Source organism: Rana temporaria, chromosome 11, assembly GCF_905171775.1.
Source record: "Rana temporaria chromosome 11, aRanTem1.1, whole genome shotgun sequence".
Classification (NCBI taxonomy): Eukaryota; Metazoa; Chordata; class Amphibia; order Anura; family Ranidae; genus Rana; species Rana temporaria.
In genome coordinates, this window is record NC_053499.1 from 38,871,405 (window position 1) to 38,894,200 (window position 22,796).

The 22,796-nt window shown below is 46.0% G+C and overlaps 1 protein-coding gene across 2 annotated transcripts in view; it reads right to left on the reverse strand.

Annotated features, from left to right (window-relative positions):
- The window catches only part of PTDSS2 (phosphatidylserine synthase 2), a 100,528-nt gene extending 79,960 nt beyond the window's left edge, over positions 1-20,568 (reverse strand). Inside the window, exon 1 of one of the 2 annotated variants that reach the window (XM_040328362.1) lies at positions 20,255-20,568. In XM_040328362.1, coding sequence (XP_040184296.1) covers positions 20,255-20,430 — 176 coding nt within the window. In that variant the 5' untranslated portion in view covers positions 20,431-20,568. Of the gene's footprint in view, positions 1-5,837; positions 5,963-20,254 lie in introns of those variants that run through there. The other variant, XM_040328364.1, reaches the window with a different exon arrangement.
- Positions 20,569-22,796: the final 2,228 nt, after the last annotated feature.

Genomic DNA, 22,796 nt, shown 5'->3' on the forward strand with positions numbered 1-22,796 from the left:
GGGAGACATTTCCCGATCTCTGCAGCCGAGCATCGGGACAATGTCTCCTGCCTGCGATTAGTGTAGTGCCGTGCAGACTTCCTTGCAGGCTCTGCACATGGAGTGTGTGAACACGCCGGAGCTCATCCCTAGACACAGGAATAGGATACAGCGCTGATAGTATGACAATGTAAATGTTATTTGAGCAGGAGTTGCAGGGGCGGGTACCTGTCACAAGCTAACAGGCAGGTGGGGGGGGGGGGGAAGGGCAGGATCAGAAAGGTATTACAGGGGGCCAAATGACAGCACAAGCACTGTGCTGAAGAACATGATTTAAATGATTTTTGTTGGTAAAAAAAGAAAAAGAAAAAAAGTTTTGATGCATAGAATCCATTACAACTGCTTTAAAGTGGATGTAAACCCTCCATACACCCAGTAAGGTGAACAGCTTCAGATGATACACAGGGATGAAACAAATCTCCCTACATAAGTTGTACATCCATATCTGCTGTCTTCAGCTTTATATACGGTTTAAAAAGTGCACATCTTTATTTTTTTCTTCCTGGGCAAAACTGCAATGAAGCCTGGGCATACAGCCAATTGGAAGAAAGGCACACACACCCTCTCCTCATAGGTAGAGACTTTCAGCTGTGTGCCAATTTATAGCATCCTCCCCAACACAAAACTCTGGCTGCTTTTATCATGCGACAAAGAACTTGTCGGGAGTGATCAGCCAGATAACAGAACGGAGCAGGAGAAAGCCACGGGACACAGTGCTTTGAAGACCACTATCCACTTTAAAGGAGTTGTAAAGGAAAAATAATGTTTTTGCTGAAATGACTGTTTACAGGGTATAGAGACATAATAGTTAACTGATTCCTTTTAAAAATGAACATTTATAAAAAAATCAATCATATAATGAACCTGCAGTTTCTAGTTTTGTTTTTGCATGTTGTTTCCTGCTTGATGATGTACAGAGCCACAGAGCCAATACAGGGCAGTGATGATTTGGAAAACAAAACCGATTGGAGCTGTGGGGTTTTAGACACACAGTAATCACACCTCCTTGATAAGTGACCACAGAGAGAAAGCTCCCAGCACTGTGGTTATCAGGAAACAGACAACCAGGAAGTGTGGAGACCAGAGAAGAATTACAGCAACTTGAGATCAGCAACTTGAGATCAAAAACAATGAGGACATGAAAACAGCACTGCATTAAGGTAAAGGAAGCTATTAAGATAAAAAAAAAATTCCTTTACAAACCCTTTAAGCATCATGTCTATATTAACAACTTGCTGACCAGCCGCCATCATTATACTGTGGCAAGATCTCGCAAACCACCATAGCTGTAAGTCGGTCCCTTTAAGCAGGATAGCAGGCGTGCGCTGCGTCGCAGGGGTGTCGATGCTCGTGAGCGATGAGTGTGTAAACACACGCGTCCCTGTTCCGTGAGGAAAGACCGATCGCGAGTTCCTAATAGCTAGGAATCACAATCTGTCATTTCCTCTAGGTCAGTCCCTTCTCCCCACAGTTAGAAACACACCTAGGGAACATAGTTAACCCCTTGATCGTCCTAGTGCAAGCCCTTCCTTGCCAGTGACATTTTTACAGTAATCAGTGCATTTTTATAGCACTGATCACTGTATAAATGCCAATGGTCCCAAAAATGTGTCACGTGTGCCATAATGTCAGTCCCAAAAAAAAAAAAAAAGCTGATCAAATACCACCAAAAGAAAGCTCTATTTGTGGGGAACAAAGGATGTAAATTTTGTTTGGGTACAACCTCGCAATTGTCAGTTAAAGTGACGCAATGCCGAATCGCAAAAAAATGGCCCGGTCATCGAGCAGCCAATTCTTCCAGGGCTGAGGGGGTTAATGGTGCTGCCACTCATTTCTGTTTGATATGCCTCCATTATGATGCGAAACAAAAAAGGTAGACGCCACAATGTGGAGACGCGTGCAATGTTGTGAAATGCTGAGGCTGCCCCAACCTGCACAGTTCATTTCTGTGAGCCAAGTCTGCCATGCTGTCAGTCAACTTCTCTCCAAGGAAAGAGTTTTTTTTTTTTTGTTGGCAAACTGCTGCAGTATAATGAATGTCAGCAGGTTGTCAAATTGTCTTCAATTCCAGCCATGTTATTTATCAATGACAAACAGACTGTTACTTGCTTTCACACTGAAAAAAATTAAATAAAAATTGTAATTTTTATATATATATATATATATATATATATATATATATATATATATATATATATATATATATATATATATATATATATATATATATATATATATATTACACACACACACACACATTTATATATACACAGGTGTATATTATTGATTAAATTCCTACAAAGACAAAAGTGACATTCATTTTCAGATTGTTTTTAAAAATGATCCGTTTATTTCACCCATTTCAAATAAGGAAACACCCATTTGACTTTCACTTATGCAGAGCGACTCCAAGGCTCTGTTCTATAAGGAGATGGATTGGGTACAGTGGAGGATCAGAAAAGACAGGATCAAACAGCCTTTTTACACAATGCAGAGGATTAAAGCGATATTACAGCTTTTTTTTTTTTTTTTTTAAACATGCCTTACCCGCTCTGTGCAGTGGTTTTGCACAGAGCAGCCCGAATCTCCCTTTTCTCGGGTCCCATGCTGGCACACCAGGCTCCTGCCGGGTGCCCCCACAGTATGCGGCTTGCTCTGGGGGGCAACCAAGCAGGCGTGTTCCCGAGCCCTGGCTCTGTGTGTCCATTCACACACAGCTGCGGCTTTTGTCTGATGAAAAAAAAAAAAATGGAATCGTCTGTCTAAAGCACCATACTATCTGAAATATCGGTAATTGGTTCGGACGAAATTTCTCTCCCAATTTTCGGATGGTGTGTATAGGCCTCAACTTTGTGCCCGTATGTGCAGACAGCTATACTGAGATTCCGCAGGAGTCCAACATTGCACCTGCAGTATGCTGATCCCAGGTGCTCTGTAGGCTCCAGAAAATATGTGCATTTGTCATTTTTTTTCCCAACACAGACTGCAGGAGAGACGTTTTCTAGGTGCTTTACAGCAGGGCTCGACAAAATCCGGGTGCCAGGTCGCAATTGCGACAAGAAATTGTGACCTGGCGCCCGTGCCCGTCGGTAATTGAGGCCGCGGCCTACAGGGCCTCAGTTACCGGTCGCCGCATGCGATCGCGGTGGGCACCCGTCGGCCGGTAATTGAGGCCACAGCTTTGTGAAGTGCCAAGCTTCCTTCTGTGACCTGCGCCATCTGGTGGTGGCCGTTGGCATTACAAGTAAAACAGCAGTTCTAATATGTAATTTTTCACTGCCATCTCCTTCCCTCCAAATAGAACCCCCAAACATATTTTATATATATATATATATATATATATATATATATATATATATATATATATATATATATATATATATATATATATATATATATATATATATATATATATATATATATATATATATATATATATATATATATATATATATATATATATATATACATATATACACACACACACCCTAGAGAATGAAATGGCGATCGTTGCAATACTTTCTGTCACGCTGTATTTGCGCAGCGGCCTTACAAGCGCACTTTTTTTGGGAGAAAATACACTTTTTAAAATTAAATAAAACAGTAAAGTTATCCCAATTTTTTTTAATATTGTGAAAAATAATGTTACGCCGAGTAAATTGATACCCAACATGTCACTCTTCAAAATTGCGTCCGCTCGTGGAATGCCGACAAACTTTTACCCTTTAAAATCTCCATAGGCGACATTTAAAAAAATTCTACAGGTTGCATGTTTTGAGTTACAGAGGAGTTCTAGGGCTAGAATTATTGCTCCAACGATCGCGGCGATACCTCACATGTGTGGTTTGAATACCGTTTACATATGCCGGCGCTACTCAAGTATGTGTTCACTTCTGCATGCAAGCTTGTCGGACGGGGTGCGTTTTCTGGCTCCTAACTTTTTTTTAGCTGGCTCCTAGATTCCAAGCAAATTACAGGCGCTATTTTTAGCCCAAAAGCACCTGAAAAACGCCCCGGTGTGAAAGAAGTCTTATAGTGGATAAACTCCTCTTAACATTTACAGACAGCCCAATCTATAACTGCACAGAATTTGGCTGATGGAAGTTATATTCCAGACCTCACACTGCTTATGATAAACATCCAGAACATTTCTTCTTGCACACAAGTGCTTGGGATCATTTTGTTGACAATTAATAAAACCCTGGGGAACCTCAGCTGCCCGATGATTGTACCGGATCTCTGGAGACAAATTAAAGACGCCTCTGAACACTCAAGAAAAACTCGCTTGCACAATAATGCAAGATCTCCCACCGCAGGGATTCAAACCACAAACCTTAGGAACCACCGAGGTCAAAATCTCGAAAAGGACATCTTACGGTGACCCCTAGAATTCATTGTGGCCTTTATACTACACATACAGCCATTATACTACACATACTGTGCTGAACATGTATTATCACACAAAGATTGTGTTCTGCTTGCGGTCGCAAAAGATTAGAGTTGAAAACACGGTTCCGGAATAAAAGCAATCACATGTGCCTTGTTACTGCAAACTCAATCAGCATTCTCAGCTAGGGAGAGTGCATTACATGTTTGTCAGGACACTGGTGTGACCTGTGATACTCCATGATCTATCAAACCTGTATGTTTTACCTATTTAATTGTCACCTCTCCTCCCTCTTACACAATTGAATACATTTGTAAAACATTTTGTATAGTTTTACTTTGTGAATCCTCACCTAGGTGAGGAGGACGTATGTAGACACCCACGTTCTCCTGGGATGTGAAAGTCACGCATCCCATGAGGCAGCTTGCAGGATCTCATGCATGCGCAGACATGCGGCTAGTGTCTGCCAGGTCCCAGAAATCCACAGCGTGCACGTGCCACTTCTCATTTAAAAATGGCAGCGGAGGAGCAGTGGGCACACACAAGTCCTTGCCTCCATTGACAAGGTCATTTCCCCCCCCCCCCCCCCCCCCCTTCATAAAAGCAGTATTAGGGATTTTAAATTACATTTTGGCTAGGTAAGGTTTAGTCCCTCTTTAAAGCAGAGGTCCGCCTAAAAAATAAAATAAAAAAAAATTAAAAGCCAGCAGCTACAAATACTGCAGCTGCCGACATTTAATAAATGGACACCTACCTGTCCAGGGTGCCCGCAATGTCGGCAGCCAAAGGCGATCAGCTGCCCCCGCTGCCATTCTCGGTGAGGGAATCCAGAAATGAAGCCTTGCAGCTTCACTTCCCGGTTCCCTACTGCACATGCGCGAGTCGCGCTTGCGCGTCCTTACTGGTCCCCGCTATCTTCTGGGACCTGTGTGTTTCCCAGAAGACAGTGGGGGGAGGACAGTGTAGGCGCCAGACATGACCTAGATCACTGCGGTGATCTATGCCAGGAAGTGGCAGCAAATACCTGTATTACACAGGTATCTGCTCCCCTCTGAAAGGTGCCAAACATGACACCGGAGGAGGGGGGGTCCAAAAAGTGGAAGTTCCTTTTTTAGGTGGAACTCCACTTTAATGTAAACCACCACTACTTTTATTTTAGCAGAAGTGCAATGGCCCAGTGTGAAATTAAAGGGGTGCATTTTCTTGCACTCAAGGCGTCAAATTCACACTTTTATATATAATTTTTTTTAAATATAAATATTTATACCTATCCAGCTACAAAAAATAAAATCTTTTTGTGTATCTCTAGTAAGTGTCCTTTATAAAAATATAAAAAAAAAAAAAAAGTCAGCAGCTACAGTATTTATATTTTTGCAAAAACTGAAGATCCTCTTTAAATGCAGCCACTTACCCACAGAGAAATGCCAAGTTGAATCCTGCGTAATAAAAGGTCATTGCCCGTTCTGTAAGGCTAGCACCCACTATGCCTACTTCCCCCAGTCCATCGGTCCTGTGCAGTTTATTTACAAGTAAGCAGTGAAATAACTAACTATGGTTGTAGCTCACTGTAGTGGGAGGACCCAAGGTGGATCTCCCGGTCTGACTTGCCCGATAACATGGCTTCATTCCATTGACAGGACAGGAGACTCCTTGTCTGTCATGCCCTCAAGGTGTGGACATAACCACCCACATTCCCATCCACATTCATGCCCATTCACAATGATAATTCTCATTAATCAATCAACTGTAAAGGCAGTTGGTCCTAGCAGCAATGCAAAGCAATTGGAAATGATTTTACGGATTGCTTCATACCTCCTCAAGGTGCCCTTCCATAGCTGTACTTCCTCATTGAATGTTATGGTGTCAGACTCCAAAAAGGTATTTTTATCCCAATCTAGAAAGTTTCATTATAAAAATAATATTTGTATTGTGCGTAACTAAAGCAACTAAATTAACCAAATTTCGAAGAAATTTTCTTTTTAAAAAAATCGGAAAGTTTGTTTTTTGTGATCCGATGCCACCATTGATTTTCGAAATTCGGCCGACCAAACCTTCATGTTGCCGGGAATGTTCGTTTCTCTCCGGGAATATTCGTTTCTCTCCGGGAATATTCGTTTCTCTCCGGGAATATTCGTTTCTCTCCGGGAATATTCGTTTCTCTCCGGGAATATTCGTTTCTCTCCGGGAATATTCGTTTCTCTCCGGGAATATTCGTTTCTCTCCGGGAATATTCGTTTCTCTCCGGGAATATTCGTTTCTCTCCGGGAATATTCGTTTCTCTCCGGGAATATTCGTTTCTCTCCGGGAATATTCGTTTCTCTCCGGGAATATTCGTTTCTTGCACATGCCCATTTGTTTTTCTATTACATTTCTCGCACGATTCTCCCATCATTGATCAGAAAATCGTTCAAAAAATGTCCAACATGTCGGATTTCTCAAATTTGTTTGCCGCACGAAAATCGGCTGTTGCTGCAGCCCACTAACGGTGCGAAATTCGTACGAAAATTCTTTGATACGATTTTCGAAAGAAAATTCTTTCGAAATTCGAACAGTGTATGGCCGCCTTAACAGTATAGGCGTTCTTCACGATCGGGGACACTATTGCAACAGGCTCCCAAGGACCTCCTTATTTTTGAATCCACTCCCAAGTGGACTGAAAGCTTCAAGCCAGCGTTTTGCTATTCCCCTTGTTTACTGCAGCTTGGCTTAACATTCTAGCCATTGCTTCTGACCAGCCCTGTGCCCCCTGATGATCGATTCCTTTTGCTTACCAGCATATGATCGTCCTGTCATTTGTTACCATAATTTCGTTTATACGATAATACCCCCCTAACTGACTAATGGTTTTTAAACGACGGCTAATGCTAGGGTAAAAAGACAGAGGGGGAGATTCAGAAAGAGATACGACGGCGTATCTCCTGATACGCCGTCGTATCTCTGAGTTCCGACGGTCGGATCTATGCGACTGATTCATAAGAATCCGTTACGCATAGATCTCCCTTAGATCCGACAGGTGTAAGTGACTTACACCGTCGGATCTTAGGCTGCAATCGCCCGCCGGCCGCTAGGTGACGGTTCGGTTTTACGCAACGAATATGCAAATTCCGATTTCCGCCGATTCAGAAACGAACGCCCGCCGCTTTTTTTTTACGTTGTTTGCGTTTGGCTTTTTCAGGCGTATACTTACCCCTGCTATATGCGGTGTATCCAATGTTAAGTATGGCCGCCGTTCCCGCCCCGAGTTTTGAATTTGTACGTTGTTTGCGCAAGTCGGTCACGAATACGGATGGACGTAATTTACGTTCACGCCGAAACCAATGACGTCCTAGCGACGTCATTTGGAGCATGCGCACTGGGAAAAATCGCGGCCCTCCGCCGGGGGAGTTACGATCCGCCGGCGTAAGATTCGAGGTAAGTGCTTTCTGAATACAGCACTTGCCTCAAAAAATTGCGCTGGCGGATCGTAAATAAGATCTAAAGATCCGCTGATCTATCTGAATCTAGCCCAGACTGTTGTCTGCCTTCAATGCGATTAACTATATCGCCATGTCTATGCTCCTGAGGAAGCGTTATTTTAATGCGCAACATGTAGAGCGAGCCCTCCTTTCCTCTGGGCCCACCGCCTTGTTACACATCGCACAGTTAACCTCTAATCATACTCTGAGTTTTCTATGATAGAATTGTATTATGATAACCTGTGTGGACCAGTTATTGATCTAATTTTTCTGATTTTATATTTAACTTTTTTTTACGACATTTCGATAAAATAAATGTATCTAGTTCCTTATACCTATTATGCGCCTTTAAAGTTCAAAATTACTAGTCTCTAGCCAAAATCTATCAGTATAGAACAAATTAACAAGTTTCCAGGAATTCAGCTGATATCTGTCAAGCCCTGGACTCTGCAAGTTAAACCCTGACCTTGACCAGAGGACGGCAATAACTGGAACTTGGTATAGCTGCCAGTGCACAGGACCGATGTCACCGAGCTCGCCATGTACAATAATTAATAGGACCTCCAACTACATCTAAACTGTTCAAGACATTGGAATCTCATATCTAACTACTCATATCAGCTTTGTAAGCTCACAAAATATATCCAGCATGCAGATAATAAAAAAGTACTGCCCCAGAGAATAGAAAACTCCCAGAAAATACCAGTTACACTTACGGTAGCTGTTTTTCTGTAAGTCTTACAGGACGGCACCTTGAGAGTAGACTGGCTCCACCTGACAGGAAACACAATCAGAAAGAGGTTTAAAAGCCCCGCCCCTCCCCGTGCACCTCAGTTAGTGATAAAGTAACCACCATAAGAGCACGGGAACCAGTATATAAAAATACAAACCATATAAATTCCTCAGGGTGGGAAATAGGCCTGCCGTCCTGTAAGACTTACAGAAAAACAGCTACCGTAAGTGTAACTGGTATTTTCTCAAGTCGTCTTCCAGGACGGCACCTTGAGAGATAAGCAAGTAACCCTCAGGCCTACCTTAGGGCGGGACAACTGCCTGCAGGATTCTTCTGCCAAACGTCAAGTCTTGGGGTGACAGAAGTTCCACTCGGTAGTGTTTGAGAAAGGTGTTCTGGCTTGACCACGTTGCTGATCTACAGATTTGTTCCACTGAAACTCCTGCTCTCTCTGCCCAGGAGGTTGCTATAGATCTCGTGGAATGTGCCTTGACTTTAGGTACTGTTTTGCCAGCTTTAATGTATGCTAATGAAATTGCCTGTCTTATCCACCTAGATATAGAGGCTCTAGATGCTTGGCAACCCTTTTTCTGTCCTGAAAAATTAATTAGCAAGTGAGATGAGCGTCTGAACTCGCTCACCCTTTCCAAATAACTTAACAAACAGCGTCTTACATCCAAACAGTGGAAGGTCTCTTCCCTTTCGTTCTGTGGATTTGCGCAAAATGAAGGAAGAATAATTTCTTGTGACCTATGAAATTTCGTTGCCACCTTAGGTAGGTACAGGGGATCCTGACTTAGGACTACCCTGTCTTCAAAAAGACGAAAATAAGGCTCTTTGATTGAGAGCGCCTGCATGTCTCCTATTCCTTTGGCCGTAGTAATAGCCAGAAGAAAGGAGAATTTAAATGTCAACAGCCTAACCGGAATGCTGTCTATCGGTTCAAACGGAGGTTTGGATAGATGGTCTAGAACCAAGGTGAGGTCCCAGGGGGGAACCCTGGAGATTTGAATAGGGGATAACCTATCCCTAGCCGACAGGAATCGCTTGATCAGCGGATCCAGGGCCAGCCTCTTGTCTAAAAAGTAGGACAAGGCGGCTACCTGTACTCTTAAGGTTCTTGTGGCTAGTCCTAGATCAACTCCTTCCTGGAGAAATTCCAGGATGACAGATATTTCAGGTAGTGGGGCTTGCCTGGCTGCACACCAGCGTGAAAAAACCCCCTAGGTCTTAGCATAGATTTTCCTAGTGACCTCCTTATGACTAGCCAAAAGGGTATTTATTACCTTCTCCGAACAACCTCTCCGCTGCAGGTTCCACCTCTCAAGTACCAGGCCGTCAGACTGAAAAAGTCGGGCTCTGGGTGAAAGATCGGTCCCTGCCGCAGAAGGTCCACTCGGACCGGGAGAGGAAGGGGAGGAAGAACTGACCAACGTTCTAACATTGGGAACCAAGCTCTTTTGGGCCACTGGGGAGCGATCAGGATCAGCTTCCCCCGTGAGCGACTCAGTTTCTGTAGGACCCTTGGGATCAGACTCAGGGGAGGGAAAGCATAGGCCAGCTGAAATGTCCAGGCCTGGGCCAACGCATCCACACCCTCCGATCCCTGATCCCGGGAGAGGGAGAAGAACCTTTCTACCTTCCTGTTCTTCCTGTTCGCGAAGAGGTCTATCTCTGGGTTGCCGAAACGATGTCGAACCCAGTCGAAGACTTCTCGATTTAATTCCCACTCCCCCTGGAGGATGGGTTGGCGGCTTAGAAAATCCGCTTCTAAGTTTAGGACTCCCCTGATGTGGATTGCTGAAAGGGAGAGGACTCTCTGTTCTGCCCAACTCAGAATTTCTAAGGACAGCCTTAGGAGGGAACGGGACCTGGTGCCTCCCTGGTGATTTATGAACGCCACCGTGGTTGCGTTGTCGGAGAGAATCTGTATTTCTTGGTTTATGACTCTCTCCTCGAACGCCTCCAAGGCCTTCCCGACCGCTAATAATTCGCGGAAGTTGGAAGAGGACCTGCTCTGTTGTCGATCCCAGCACCCCTGGGCCTGGAGACCCGACATGTGGGCTCCCCACCCCCAGGAGCTGGCATCCGTGGTTATCCTGAGAGGATTTGTCTGGTTCCATGGGAGGCCTTCCTCCAAATTCTGAGGAATGAGCCACCACCCCAGTGTGCATTTTACTGACTCCGGGATGCTGACCCTGGAGTCTAGGGATGAGTCCTTCCCGTCCCAGGAGGAGAGCAGGAAGGCCTGCAGGGATCTGTAATGAAGCTGGGCCCATGGGACCGCTGGGATGCATGAGGTCATCAGTCCCAGTAACCTCATGATCTGTCTGAGGGAAATTTCTATTGACCCCATGACGGACCTGACCACTGACCCGAGTCTCTGGATCTTGTCCTCTGGAAGAACCAGCTTTTTCTCTATGGAATCTATCAGGAATCCCAGATACATTTTTCTCTGTTCTGGGAGGAGAGAAGATTTTTCTCTGTTTACAATCCATCCCAAAGATTCCAGAGTAGTCAGGACGGTGGCCAGATCCGAGAGAAGGAGTTCTCGGCTGGGGTTGAAAAGCAGTAGGTCGTCCAGGTAGGGGACAAGGGAGATCCCTTTCAGATGTAGAAAGGCGACCACCTCTGCCAGGACCTTCGTGAAAACCCTTGGGCTGGAGGCCAGACCAAAGGGGAGTGCGGTGAACTGCCAGTGCTGAATCCCCTGAGGGGAGGCAATGGCAAATCGGAGGAACCTTTGATGGTCCCTGAAGACTGGGACATGGAGGTAGGCGTCCCTCAAGTCTATGGTTACCATAAAGACTCCTTCTAACAACAGTCCCTTGAGACTGTAAATGTTTTCCATGCGGAATTTCTTGTAGAGGAGAAAGGAATTTAAAAGTTTTAAATTTATGATCAATCGGAATTTCCCCGAAGGTTTGGGCACCATGAAAATATGTGAGTACACCCCCTGACCCTGTTGTCCTGGCGGAACTGGGATTATGACTGCCTGCTGAGCTAGATCTGTGACACTTCCCAGAAGGGCAGCTGCCTTGAGGGGATCTTGGGGTAGATGAGTGAGGAGAAATATTGGGGGGGGGAAGTTGTCGGAATTCCAATCTGTAACCCTCCCTCACTATTTGCAGAATGTGAGGACTCCGTGTTATACTCTCCCAGGCTGGAAAAAATTGGGAGAGTCTTCCCCCGACTCTTAAGTCACTTGGAGTCCTTACCTGCGGGTTTGGGATCGGGGAAAAGGATACCCCCTTTTGGCTTATCCTTTCCCGCGATCCAACGTTTATTAAAGGCCGATCTTCGGTCAGAAGGTCGGTTTTTATTCTGGGGGCCTCGAAAAAATCTTCTCCTGTTAGGTCTAGATTTTGGGGGGAACCGTTTCCCCTTTTCTGAGGCCCTAGTTAGAGCTTGATCAAGTCCTGCCCCAAAGAGAAGAGTACCTTCAAAGGGCAGGGCACATAGACGGGTCTTGGAAGCAAGATCACCTTCCCACGTCTTGAGCCATACCGCCCTTCTGGCGGCGTTGACGAGAGCACCCGTCTTAGCAGAGGATCGGACTGTTTCAATCGATGCGTCTGCAAGATAGGCAACCGCACTGCCTATGACTGTAAGAGAATCTCTAATTTCTTTAAACTTGGAGGTCTGAGGTACATGCTCCAGAAGTCTGGTTAACCAGGTTTCTGCATTCCTAGCGATGCAGGAAGAGGCTAAAGCGGGTCCAAGGGCGGCCGTATTAGCCTCCCAGGCCCTGCGAAGGGAGGTGTCTGCCCGCCTGTCTAAGGAATCCTTTAAGTTTCCTGCATCTTCAAACGAGAGGTCAGACTGCCTGGAGAGTTGGGCTAGAGATGCATCTAGTTTAGGAGTTTTAAACAAAGTATTTTCTAACTCCTCCTTAAAGGGACAGCGCCTCTTCCAGGTCTTGTACCTTAGTAGTTTCTTTTCAGGCTCAGCCCATTCCCTCAGAACTATATCTTTAAGTGACTGATGGACTGGGATAACCTTTGGCTGGGGTTTAGCTAAACCCTGGTACATTCTGTCCTGAGGTGACACCAGCTCTGCTGGCTGCTGGATCCCCTCAGAGGCATAGACAGCAGACAGCAGACCCCCCATGTCATCTGTAGAAAAAATATATTTGCCTGATCTGGCATCCTCATCCTCAGAATGACTACCCCATCATCTTCTGGAGCCTCTGAATCTTCGGTGTCAGATAGGAGAGACTCCCTAGCCCTGGAAACTCGTGGCACTGGGGTGGATGAGCTCTCTTGAGAAGAGGGGCCGGCTGCTATGGGCTCAGGATCCCTATTTTTTAAGGTGTCCTTAAATTCCTTTAATGTGGAGAGCATTTGGGATTGGACAGCTAGGAATTCTTTCATAATCAGGGAAGTTTCCTTTGCTGTCAATTTTTGTATGCATTTGGCACAAAGAAGTTTGGAGTAATCTGCAGCCAGCTTAATGCTACAGTTACCACACCTCTTGGTTTTGGAAGTGTGTTTTAGGGAGAGAATAGCAGCTTCCCCCTGGGCAGAAACCTCCTCCCCTGTAAGGGGAGAGAAAAAATATATCACAGTTCAAACATCAAGTGTGAGAGGAGAGGAGAGGGGGGGGGGGGAGGGAGAGGACCCAGTCCAATATGCCCCCCTGACATTCTGAGGCAGACTCACCCTTGGTGGTGTCCTCGGCAGCGGCTGCTAGCGAACGATCCTCGCGCTCCATAGCGAAGTCGTGTAGGCGCCACTCTCCTCCTTGCTGCAGTGAGAACAGCGAGGAGCCGACGCCGCTGGCGGCCGCCATTTTGGTGAAGACCGGAAGCGGAACTTCGTCATCACCGCGCGCCGCCTGTGACGCGGCGTCGACTGCTGGCTCCATTCGAAAATGTCCCCGGGAGGACAGTACACCGGAGCCACGCTGAGGAAGCCCTCACACCCGCCCAGCAGGTAAGGGGTCCTGGAGGAGAGGGAACATGGCCACATAGGAGTACTGGAATAGCCACTATCCCAGGGATTCCTACAGAAAGGAAAGAAGGGGGGTATTGTTTGCAATCTTCCTCCCCCCCCCTATCACACGGGGAAAACCCCCCGGGACAGGCATTACACCTTTAAGCTGAGGCAGGGACGGCCCCCAGGACCCACTGCTCAGTACCCGGAGGGGGACCACCAGCCCCAGGCCTTAGGTCTGATAAAAAATAACAAACTGTTTCGCTGGTGGGAAACACAATCAATAACTGAGGTGCACGGGGAGGGGCGGGGCTTTTAAACCTCTTTCTGATTGTGTTTCCTGTCAGGTGGAGCCAGTCTACTCTCAAGGTGCCGTCCTGGAAGACGACTTGAGAAAACAGGGTTGATTTAGGGCACATGTGTCAAACAGAAAACCTGGCCCATCAGGCCATTTCATGGTACCCTCACACCTCTCCTGCAGCTGTGGAAGCCCCTTGTCTCCTCCCCCATTAAATCTCAGCAGTCATCAGCAGAGAGGACAGAACTCCAATGACAGATCCTGCATTTCTGGTTTGTCTCTCTCCTTCCAGCCGTAGCACCCCCCCCCCCCCAGCTTCAATTCTCCTGATCTCAGCATTCAGCAGACTCTAGCCCTCCTCTGGTCCTTCTCCAGACCCTTTACTTTCTGCTTCCCAGCTTCTTCCTAGCAGCAGCACAAGATAAGTCTTACGTTGTTGATGGTGGGGGAGCTCTTGACCTCTGATGCAAAGGGGGGGGGTGCTCTGGACATTTAAGCCTCATACACACAATCTTTTTTTCTGTGGACAAAGCATCCGAAGGGCGTTGGCCGTGAACTTGTATTGCATACAAAACGGCAAAGAATTGTCGGCCAACAAACACAAAACGACATGCTTTTTCTGCTCTTTATCACCACCCTTCTGCTAATGTGTTATGGTAAGCATTGCTTCTGAGCATGCGTATTTCTACTTTGGAGTTTTGTCCGACGTACTTGTGTACACAGGATCAGATAATCCGACCACACACAATTGTTGGCAGACAATTTGACAGCATGCTATCCCACATTTGTTCACGGAAAATCCGACAACTGTCCGAGGGAGCATACGAACGGTCGGATTTTCCGACAACAGCCTTTCATCACACAATTCCCGGTGGATAATCCGCTCGTGTGTACGAGGCTTTAGTCTTACAGATACAACGGGCCCTTTGAGGACAACCATAATGCTGATGCAGCCCACAATGGAATGGAGTGACACCCCTTATCTAGGGAACCGATCTAAAATAGGTCTTGAGTGCAAATACAAGGCCAGCTTTTCTGCTACAGTCCCCGACCCCAAAACAAACAAGACAAACACCCAACATCTTCCTGCAGGCTGTCAATGACATCACTAGGCCAGGATTTGGGACCTCCTACTTCCCCAATGACATCACTAGGCCAGGATTTGGGACCTCCTACTTCCCCAATGACATCACTAGGCCAGGATTTGGGACCTCCAGCTTCCCCAATGACATCACTAGGCCAGGATTTGGGACCTCCTACTTCCCCAATGACATCACTAGGCCAGGATTTGGGACCTCCTACTTCCCCAATGACATCACTAGGCCAGGATTTGGGACCTCCTACTTCCCCAATGACATCACTAGGCCAGGATTTGGGACCTCCAGCTTCCCCAATGACATCACTAGGCCAGGATTTGGGACCTCCAGCTTCCCCAATGACATCACTAGGCCAGGATTTGGGACCTCCTAACTTCCCCAATGACATCACTAGGCCAGGATTTGGGACCTCCAGCTTCCCCGATGACATCACTAGGCCAGGATTTGGGACCTCCTACTTCCCCAATGACATCACTAGGCCAGGATTTGGGACCTCCTACTTCCCCAATGACATCACTAGGCCAGGATTTGGGACCTCCTACTTCCCCAATGACATCACTAGGCCAGGATTTGGGACCTCCTACTTCCGCAATGACATCACTAGGCCAGGATTTGGGACCTCCAGCTTCCCCAATGACATCACTAGGCCAGGATTTGGGACCTCCAGCTTCCCCAATGACATCACTAGGCCAGAATTTGGGACCTCCTACTTCCCCAATGACATCACTAGACCAGGATTTGGGACCTCCAGCTTCCCCAATGACATCACTAGGCCAGGATTTGGGACCTCCTACTTCCCCAATTACATCACAAGGCCAGGATTTGGGACCTCCAGCTTCCCCAATGACATTATTAGGCAAATATTTGGGACCTCCAGCTTCCCCAATGACATCACTAGGCCAGGATTTGGGACCTCCTACTTCCCCAATGACATCACTAGGCCAGGATTTGGGACCTCCAGCTTCCCCAATGACATCACTAGGCCAGGATTTGGGACCTCCAGCTTCCCCAATGACATCACTAGGCCAGAATTTGGGACCTCCAGCTTCCCCAATGACATCACTAGACCAGGATTTGGGACCTCCAGCTTCCCCAATGACATCACTAGGCCAGGATTTGGGACCTCCTACTTCCCCAATGACATCACTAGACCAGGATTTGGGACCTCCAGCTTCCCCAATGACATCACTAGGCCAGGATTTGGGACCTCCTACTTCCCCAATTACATCACAAGGCCAGGATTTGGGACCTCCAGCTTCCCCAACTAAATCACAAGGCCAGAATTTGGGACCTCCAGCTTCCCCAATGACATTATTAGGCAAATATTTGGGACCTCCAGCTTCCCCAATGACATCACTAGGCCAGGATTTGGGACCTCCTACTTCCCCAATGACATCACTAGGCCAGGATTTGGGACCTCCAGCTTCCCCAATGACATCACTAGACCAGGATTTGGGACCTCCAGCTTCCCCAATGACATTATTAGGCAAATATTTGGGACCTCTAGCTTCCCCAATGACATCACCCTCACCTCAGTGAGTACAGAGGAGGCCGGGATATTGCGAATTTCATTTGTGCATGTTGCATGCAGGGTTTTTTTTTTTTTTTTTGAGGGGACAGACACAAGTCCATTAAGCTCAACCAACAGCAACTATACATCTTGCAATTGAAAACTAAAACTTGCTGCTGAGGGCAATAGTCCCACTTCATCAAAAGGGCCTCGTTCCCATGGCGGTACTACACCGTACACCCGTGCATGTTACACCTGTGCATCCCCCGTGTGGGTTATCTGCCTGGAGGCAATCACTGCAAGGGTCATTTTTTTTTTAACCTGAAGATTGGCTCTTGGATCACCCTTTATCTAGAGCAGGGGTCGCAAACTGGCAGCCCTCCAGCTGTTGGAAAACAAAAAGTCCCATGAGGCATTGCAAGACTCAGTTACAAGCATGACTCCCACAGGCAGAGGCACGATGGGACTTGTAGTTTTGCAACAGCTGGAGGGCCGCCAGTTTGAGACCCCTGATCTAGAGAGCAGATAAGAAATAATTTTTTATTGTCCTCTGCAGGATTTACATTAAAGCATGGGGGAGCTCTAAAAACATATCTGAGCACCAAGATCCTAGAAATGACAATGGAATTCTACAGCTTGGGGTTCTATAAGCATGCGCTACAACAGCCTTCCTCCACCAATAGCTTGTGAGCCACATGGTGCTCTCAATGACCTTTGTTGAGGCTACTGGTGAATTTTATCTCAAATCTCCACTAAATAACATTCTACAAACAGAAAATGTGGGGTTTATGATCCACTTTTATTGGCGAACTTCAGTTGCTAGCAACGCAAGCTTTCCCGATTCCTACAATCCCTTCATTGGGTTCTGTAAAGCCCAATGATGGCGTCTGAAGAACCCTGGAAGATGCATCTCCAATAATCCAAGTCAGCCAGTAATGGGGGATCACTTACATCTCACACTTTCTGCATCAATCAATGGCTAACACAGTACAATACTCCACATCATCTACACAGAGAAACTAGCAGCAGCCTTAGGGATATATTTGCTATATAAATCCTGTATAAATATTTTTTTAATTCACACTTGTGCGACCTGAAAGTGACGCGACTTGTAGCAACGCCTGTGTAATCTTTAGGTCTATGGACCTCAAGTCGCATCAAAGTCAGACCAAAGTAGTACAGGGACTACTTTGAAGTCGCTCAGATGTGAACGGTACTTTTTGGAAAGCTTGGGGTACGACATGTCATGCATGCTTTGCAGTCCCAAGTCGCACAAGTGTGAAAGAGGCCTTAATGTGATAAACATCACCTATATCTGGATGTGGCTCATGCGCTGTCAAAGCTCTACATAACATTGTCAGTGACGGATGATAAGCAGTGGATGGATCATGTATGCTCAACACAATCAACAGATTTAAATTTGGCTTAAATTAAGTAGGCAAGTGTATAAACAAGCATACCATTCTAAGTCAAGTGTGCATGTTTATGTGCTCACTTCATATAAACCTGTACACCCTTACTGGGCAGGTGTAACTTTATGCTCTCCTCAGATACCACCAAATGCACACGTTTACGCTCTCATCGGTAATAAACATGCATAGCCTTATTGCCCAAGTGTGCATGTTTATAGCCTCATTAGCAACCTCCATAATAAAAAAAAGTATTGCCCAGGTGTGCATGTTTATAGCCTCGTTAGTATCCATCATATAAACATGCATATTCTTGTTGGCCAAGTGTGCATGTTTATAGCGTCATTAGCAACCTCCATAATAATAATAAAAAAACGTATTGCCCAGGTGTGCATGTTTATAGGCTCGTTAGTATCCATCATATAAACATGCATATTGTTGGCCAAGTGTGCATGTTTTTGTGCTTATCAGACCCCCCCCCCCCCCCCTATATAGAGAGCTGCACGATTCTGGCCAAAATGACAATCACAATTTTTTTGCTTAGAATTAAGATCACGATTCTTGAAGAGTAAAAACTTTCAGATTATACAAAAAAATAAAAAATTGGGCTAAACTTTCATTTTTTTTTTATTAAAGCGGGAGTTCACCCTAAAAAAAAAAAATTTTAACATTAGATTGCTGCTCATTTTGTCTAGGGGAATCGGGTAGTTTTTTTTAAATCAAAGCAGTACTTACCGTTTTAGAGAGCGATCATCTCCGCCGCTTCCGGGTATGGGTCTTCGGGACTGGGCGTTAATATTTTGATTGACAGGCTTCCGACGGTCGCATCTATCACGTCACGAATAGCCGAGAGAAGCCGAACGTCGGCGCGGCGCTATACGGCGCCTGTGCGCCGACGTTTGGCTACTTTCAGAAAATCGTGACGCGATGGATGCGACCGTCGGAAGCCCGTCAATCAAAATAGGAACGCCCAGTCCCGCAGCCCATACCCGGAAGCGGCAGAGAAGATCTATCTCTAAAACGGTAAGTACAGCTTAGATTTTAAAAAAAACTAGCCGATTCCCCTTGACAAAATGAGCATCAATCTAAGGTTAAAAATGAACATTTCCGGGTGAACCTCCACTTTAAAGTAATTTTTTCCCCAAAAAAAATGAATTTAGAAAAACCGCTGCGCAAATACTGTGCGACATAAATTATTGCAACAGCCACCATTTTATTCTCTATGGTCTCTACTAAAAATATTATATAATGTTACCAAGTAATTTTCTAGCAAAAAAAAAAAAAAAAGCGATTTTAACTTGTAACCAAATGTCAGAAAAAGGTTTAGTGTTTAAACTTTCCTCATTTACACAGGAAGTGTATTCCTTTGACATGAAGGACAAATTGTTACAATGTTTATAATGTTAAAGAATGTTGCGATACTTGGCAAACTGGCCAGATGTTTTCTTACTTTCTTTTGATGGCTGTGGCTTCAGCTGAGCAGAGAATTCTCTGCATAGAAAGATCAGGAAATACTTTGTCAAGATCGCATCAGAAAAAAAATAATCGTGATATCGATTCTTAGCGAGTAATCGTGCAGCTTCACCCCAATATACACAAGCATACTCTTATAGGCCAACTGTACATGTTTACATGAAATCAGATCTCTTTAGATAAACAAGCACATTGATGCATTCATTTACAGGTCCAAGTGTGCATGTTTATTCCCCATCAGCTCCCTCCCTATAAAGCAGGGATTAATGGACCTTCAACTGTTGCAAAACTACAAGTCCCATCGTGTCCCTGGGCGTCATGCTTGTGGCTGTCAGGGTCTTGCTGTGTCTCATTGGACTTGTAGTTCTGCAACAGCTGTAGGTTCACTAATTGCATATCCCAAACACTCCCTTCTAGACTAAGCATACATGATTATGTGCTCATTAGATATCTCCATCTATACATAGGCCAAGTATGCATGTTTCTGCACCCATCAGACACCCACCATAACATGCATACTCTTATAGGCCGAGCGTACATGTTCATGTGCTTGGTATCAATGGGGCTGATCTCCTCTGAAACAACAAACAGGAACGATGTACACAAATCAAACCCGGTGATTGCTTCCTGTCAGATGATTGGTTGAGCATACAGCCAGCATGGGCTCCATGTGAGGTCTGTCCTCCCAGATACAGAGGGAGAGGAGGGAGGGAGAGCCCAGCACCGACTATGAACAAAGCCTGGAGCCCTAGCAACCACTCTGAGTGGAGGGAGACACCTGACTGGTTGCTAGGAGCTATTGTTTTCAGGAGCTATTGTTGCTAGGGACTACATACTCCAGGCTCCCCCATGCTGGGACTTCTAGTACAACAGCAGCTGTACACTAGGGGGCGGTAGCGGGATAAGTGAGGCGGCTCACCAGAAGAAAGTGTTGGTCCCATCATCATAGACCTCAGACTCGGTGCTTCTCCGGGAGCTCTCCCCTCTGGACAGGGGCTTACTGGTGAAGAGTCTGGCCCTGGTCTCCGCTTCCTCCCAGCACTGTCCGTCCAGGGAGGACTTCCGGGCCCCCTTCCTGCTCTCATGGCGTAGCATGGTTCAATAAATCCCCGCCGGGTTCATGTACACCGCCACGGCTCCCAACTCTCCCACTACTGACTGACCGGGGAGGAGGGGGCGGAGCAAGGGGCGCACGCTTTCCCTCACCACGTGGGTCGGAGTGGGCACGTGATCCGGTGACGTCGGGGGCTCTGACAGTCGGCTGGACAAGGCGGTATCAGCCGTTGCCATGAGGAGGAGACTAGGGATCACGCCAGGCGCGGCTGAGGTTGTCACGCATGCGCTGTCCGCGGTGCTGAATTCTGTCAGCTTTGAGTGGAGTTCTATGGGAGCGGGTGGCGGGAGGTTGACAAGTGACATAAAACAGTCCGTCTACTGCTGTGACCACAGTCATCCCAACATGTCACCGTGCAGTGTCATCACAGCACCCCTAACACTGCAAAATTCCCAATATGAGGGAACAACACCCCCAATATTAGGGAACAACACCCCTAACACTACAACACCCTAAATATGAAAAAAACAGCACCCCTAATACTACAACATCCCCAATATGAGGGAACAACACCCCTAATACTACAACATCCCCAATATGAGGGAACAACACCCCTAACACTACAACATCCCCAATATAAGGGAACAGCACCCCTAATACTGCAAAATTCCCAATATGAGGGAACAACACCCCTAACACTACAACATCCCCAATATGAGGGAACAGCACCCCTAATACCACAACATCCCCAATATGAGGGAACAACACCCCTAATACTACAACATCCCCAATATGAGGGAACAGCACCCATAGTACTGCAAATTCCCAATATGAGGGAACAACACCCCTAACACTACAACATCCCCAAATATGAAAAAACAACACCCCTAATACTACAACACCCCAATATGAGGGAACAAGAACACCCCTAATACTACAACATCCCCAATATGAGGGAACAACACCCCTGACACTACAACGTCCCCAATATGAGGGAACAGCACCCCTAATACTACAACATCCCCAATATGAGGAAACAACATCCCTAACACTGCAACATCCCCAATATGAGGGAACAACATCCCTAACACTACAACATCCCCAATATGAGGGAACAGCACCCCTACTACTACAACATCCCCAATATGAGGGAACAGCACCCCTAACATTACAACATCCCCAATATGAGGGAACAACATCCCTAACACTACAACATCCCCAATATGAGGGAACAGCACCCCTAATACTACAACATCCCCAATATGAGGGAACAGCACCCCTAACATTACAACATCCCCAATATGAGGGAACAACATCCCTAACACTGCAACATCCCCAATATGAGGGAACAACACCCATAATACTACAACATCCCCAATATGAGGAAACAACATCCCTAAAACTACAACACCCCAATATGAGGGAACAACACCCCTAATACTACAACATCCCCAATTTGAGGGAACAGCACCCATAGTACTGCAAATTCCCAATATGAGGGAACAACACCCCTAACACTACAACATCCCCAAATATGAAAAAACAACACCCCTAATACTACAACACCCCAATATGAGGGAACAAGAACACCCCTAATACTACAACATCCCCAATATGAGGGAACAACACCCCTGACACTACAACGTCCCCAATATGAGGGAACAGCACCCCTAATACTACAACATCCCCAATATGAGGAAACAACATCCCTAACACTGCAACATCCCCAATATGAGGGAACAACATCCCTAACACTACAACATCCCCAATATGAGGGAACAGCACCCCTAATACCACAACATCCCCAATATGAGGAAACAACATCCCTAACATTACAACATCCCCAATATGAGGGAACAACATCCCTAACACTGCAACATCCCCAATATGAGGGAACAACACCCATAATACTACAACATCCCCAATATGAGGAAACAACATCCCTAACACTGCAACATCCCCAATATGAGGGAACAACATCCCTAACACTACAACATCCCCAATATGAGGGAACAGCACCCATAATACTACAACATCCCCAATATGAGGAAACAACATCCCTAAAACTACAACACCCCAATATGAGGGAACAACACCCCTAATACTACAACATCCCCAATATGAGGGAACAGCACCCATAGTACTGCAAATTCCCAATATGAGGGAACAACACCCCTAACACTACAACATCCCCAAATATGAAAAAACAACACCCCTAATACTACAACACCCCAATATGAGGGAACAAGAACACCCCTAATACTACAACATCCCCAATATGAGGGAACAACACCCCTGACACTACAACGTCCCCAATATGAGGGAACAGCACCCCTAATACTACAACATCCCCAATATGAGGAAACAACATCCCTAACACTGCAACATCCCCAATATGAGGGAACAA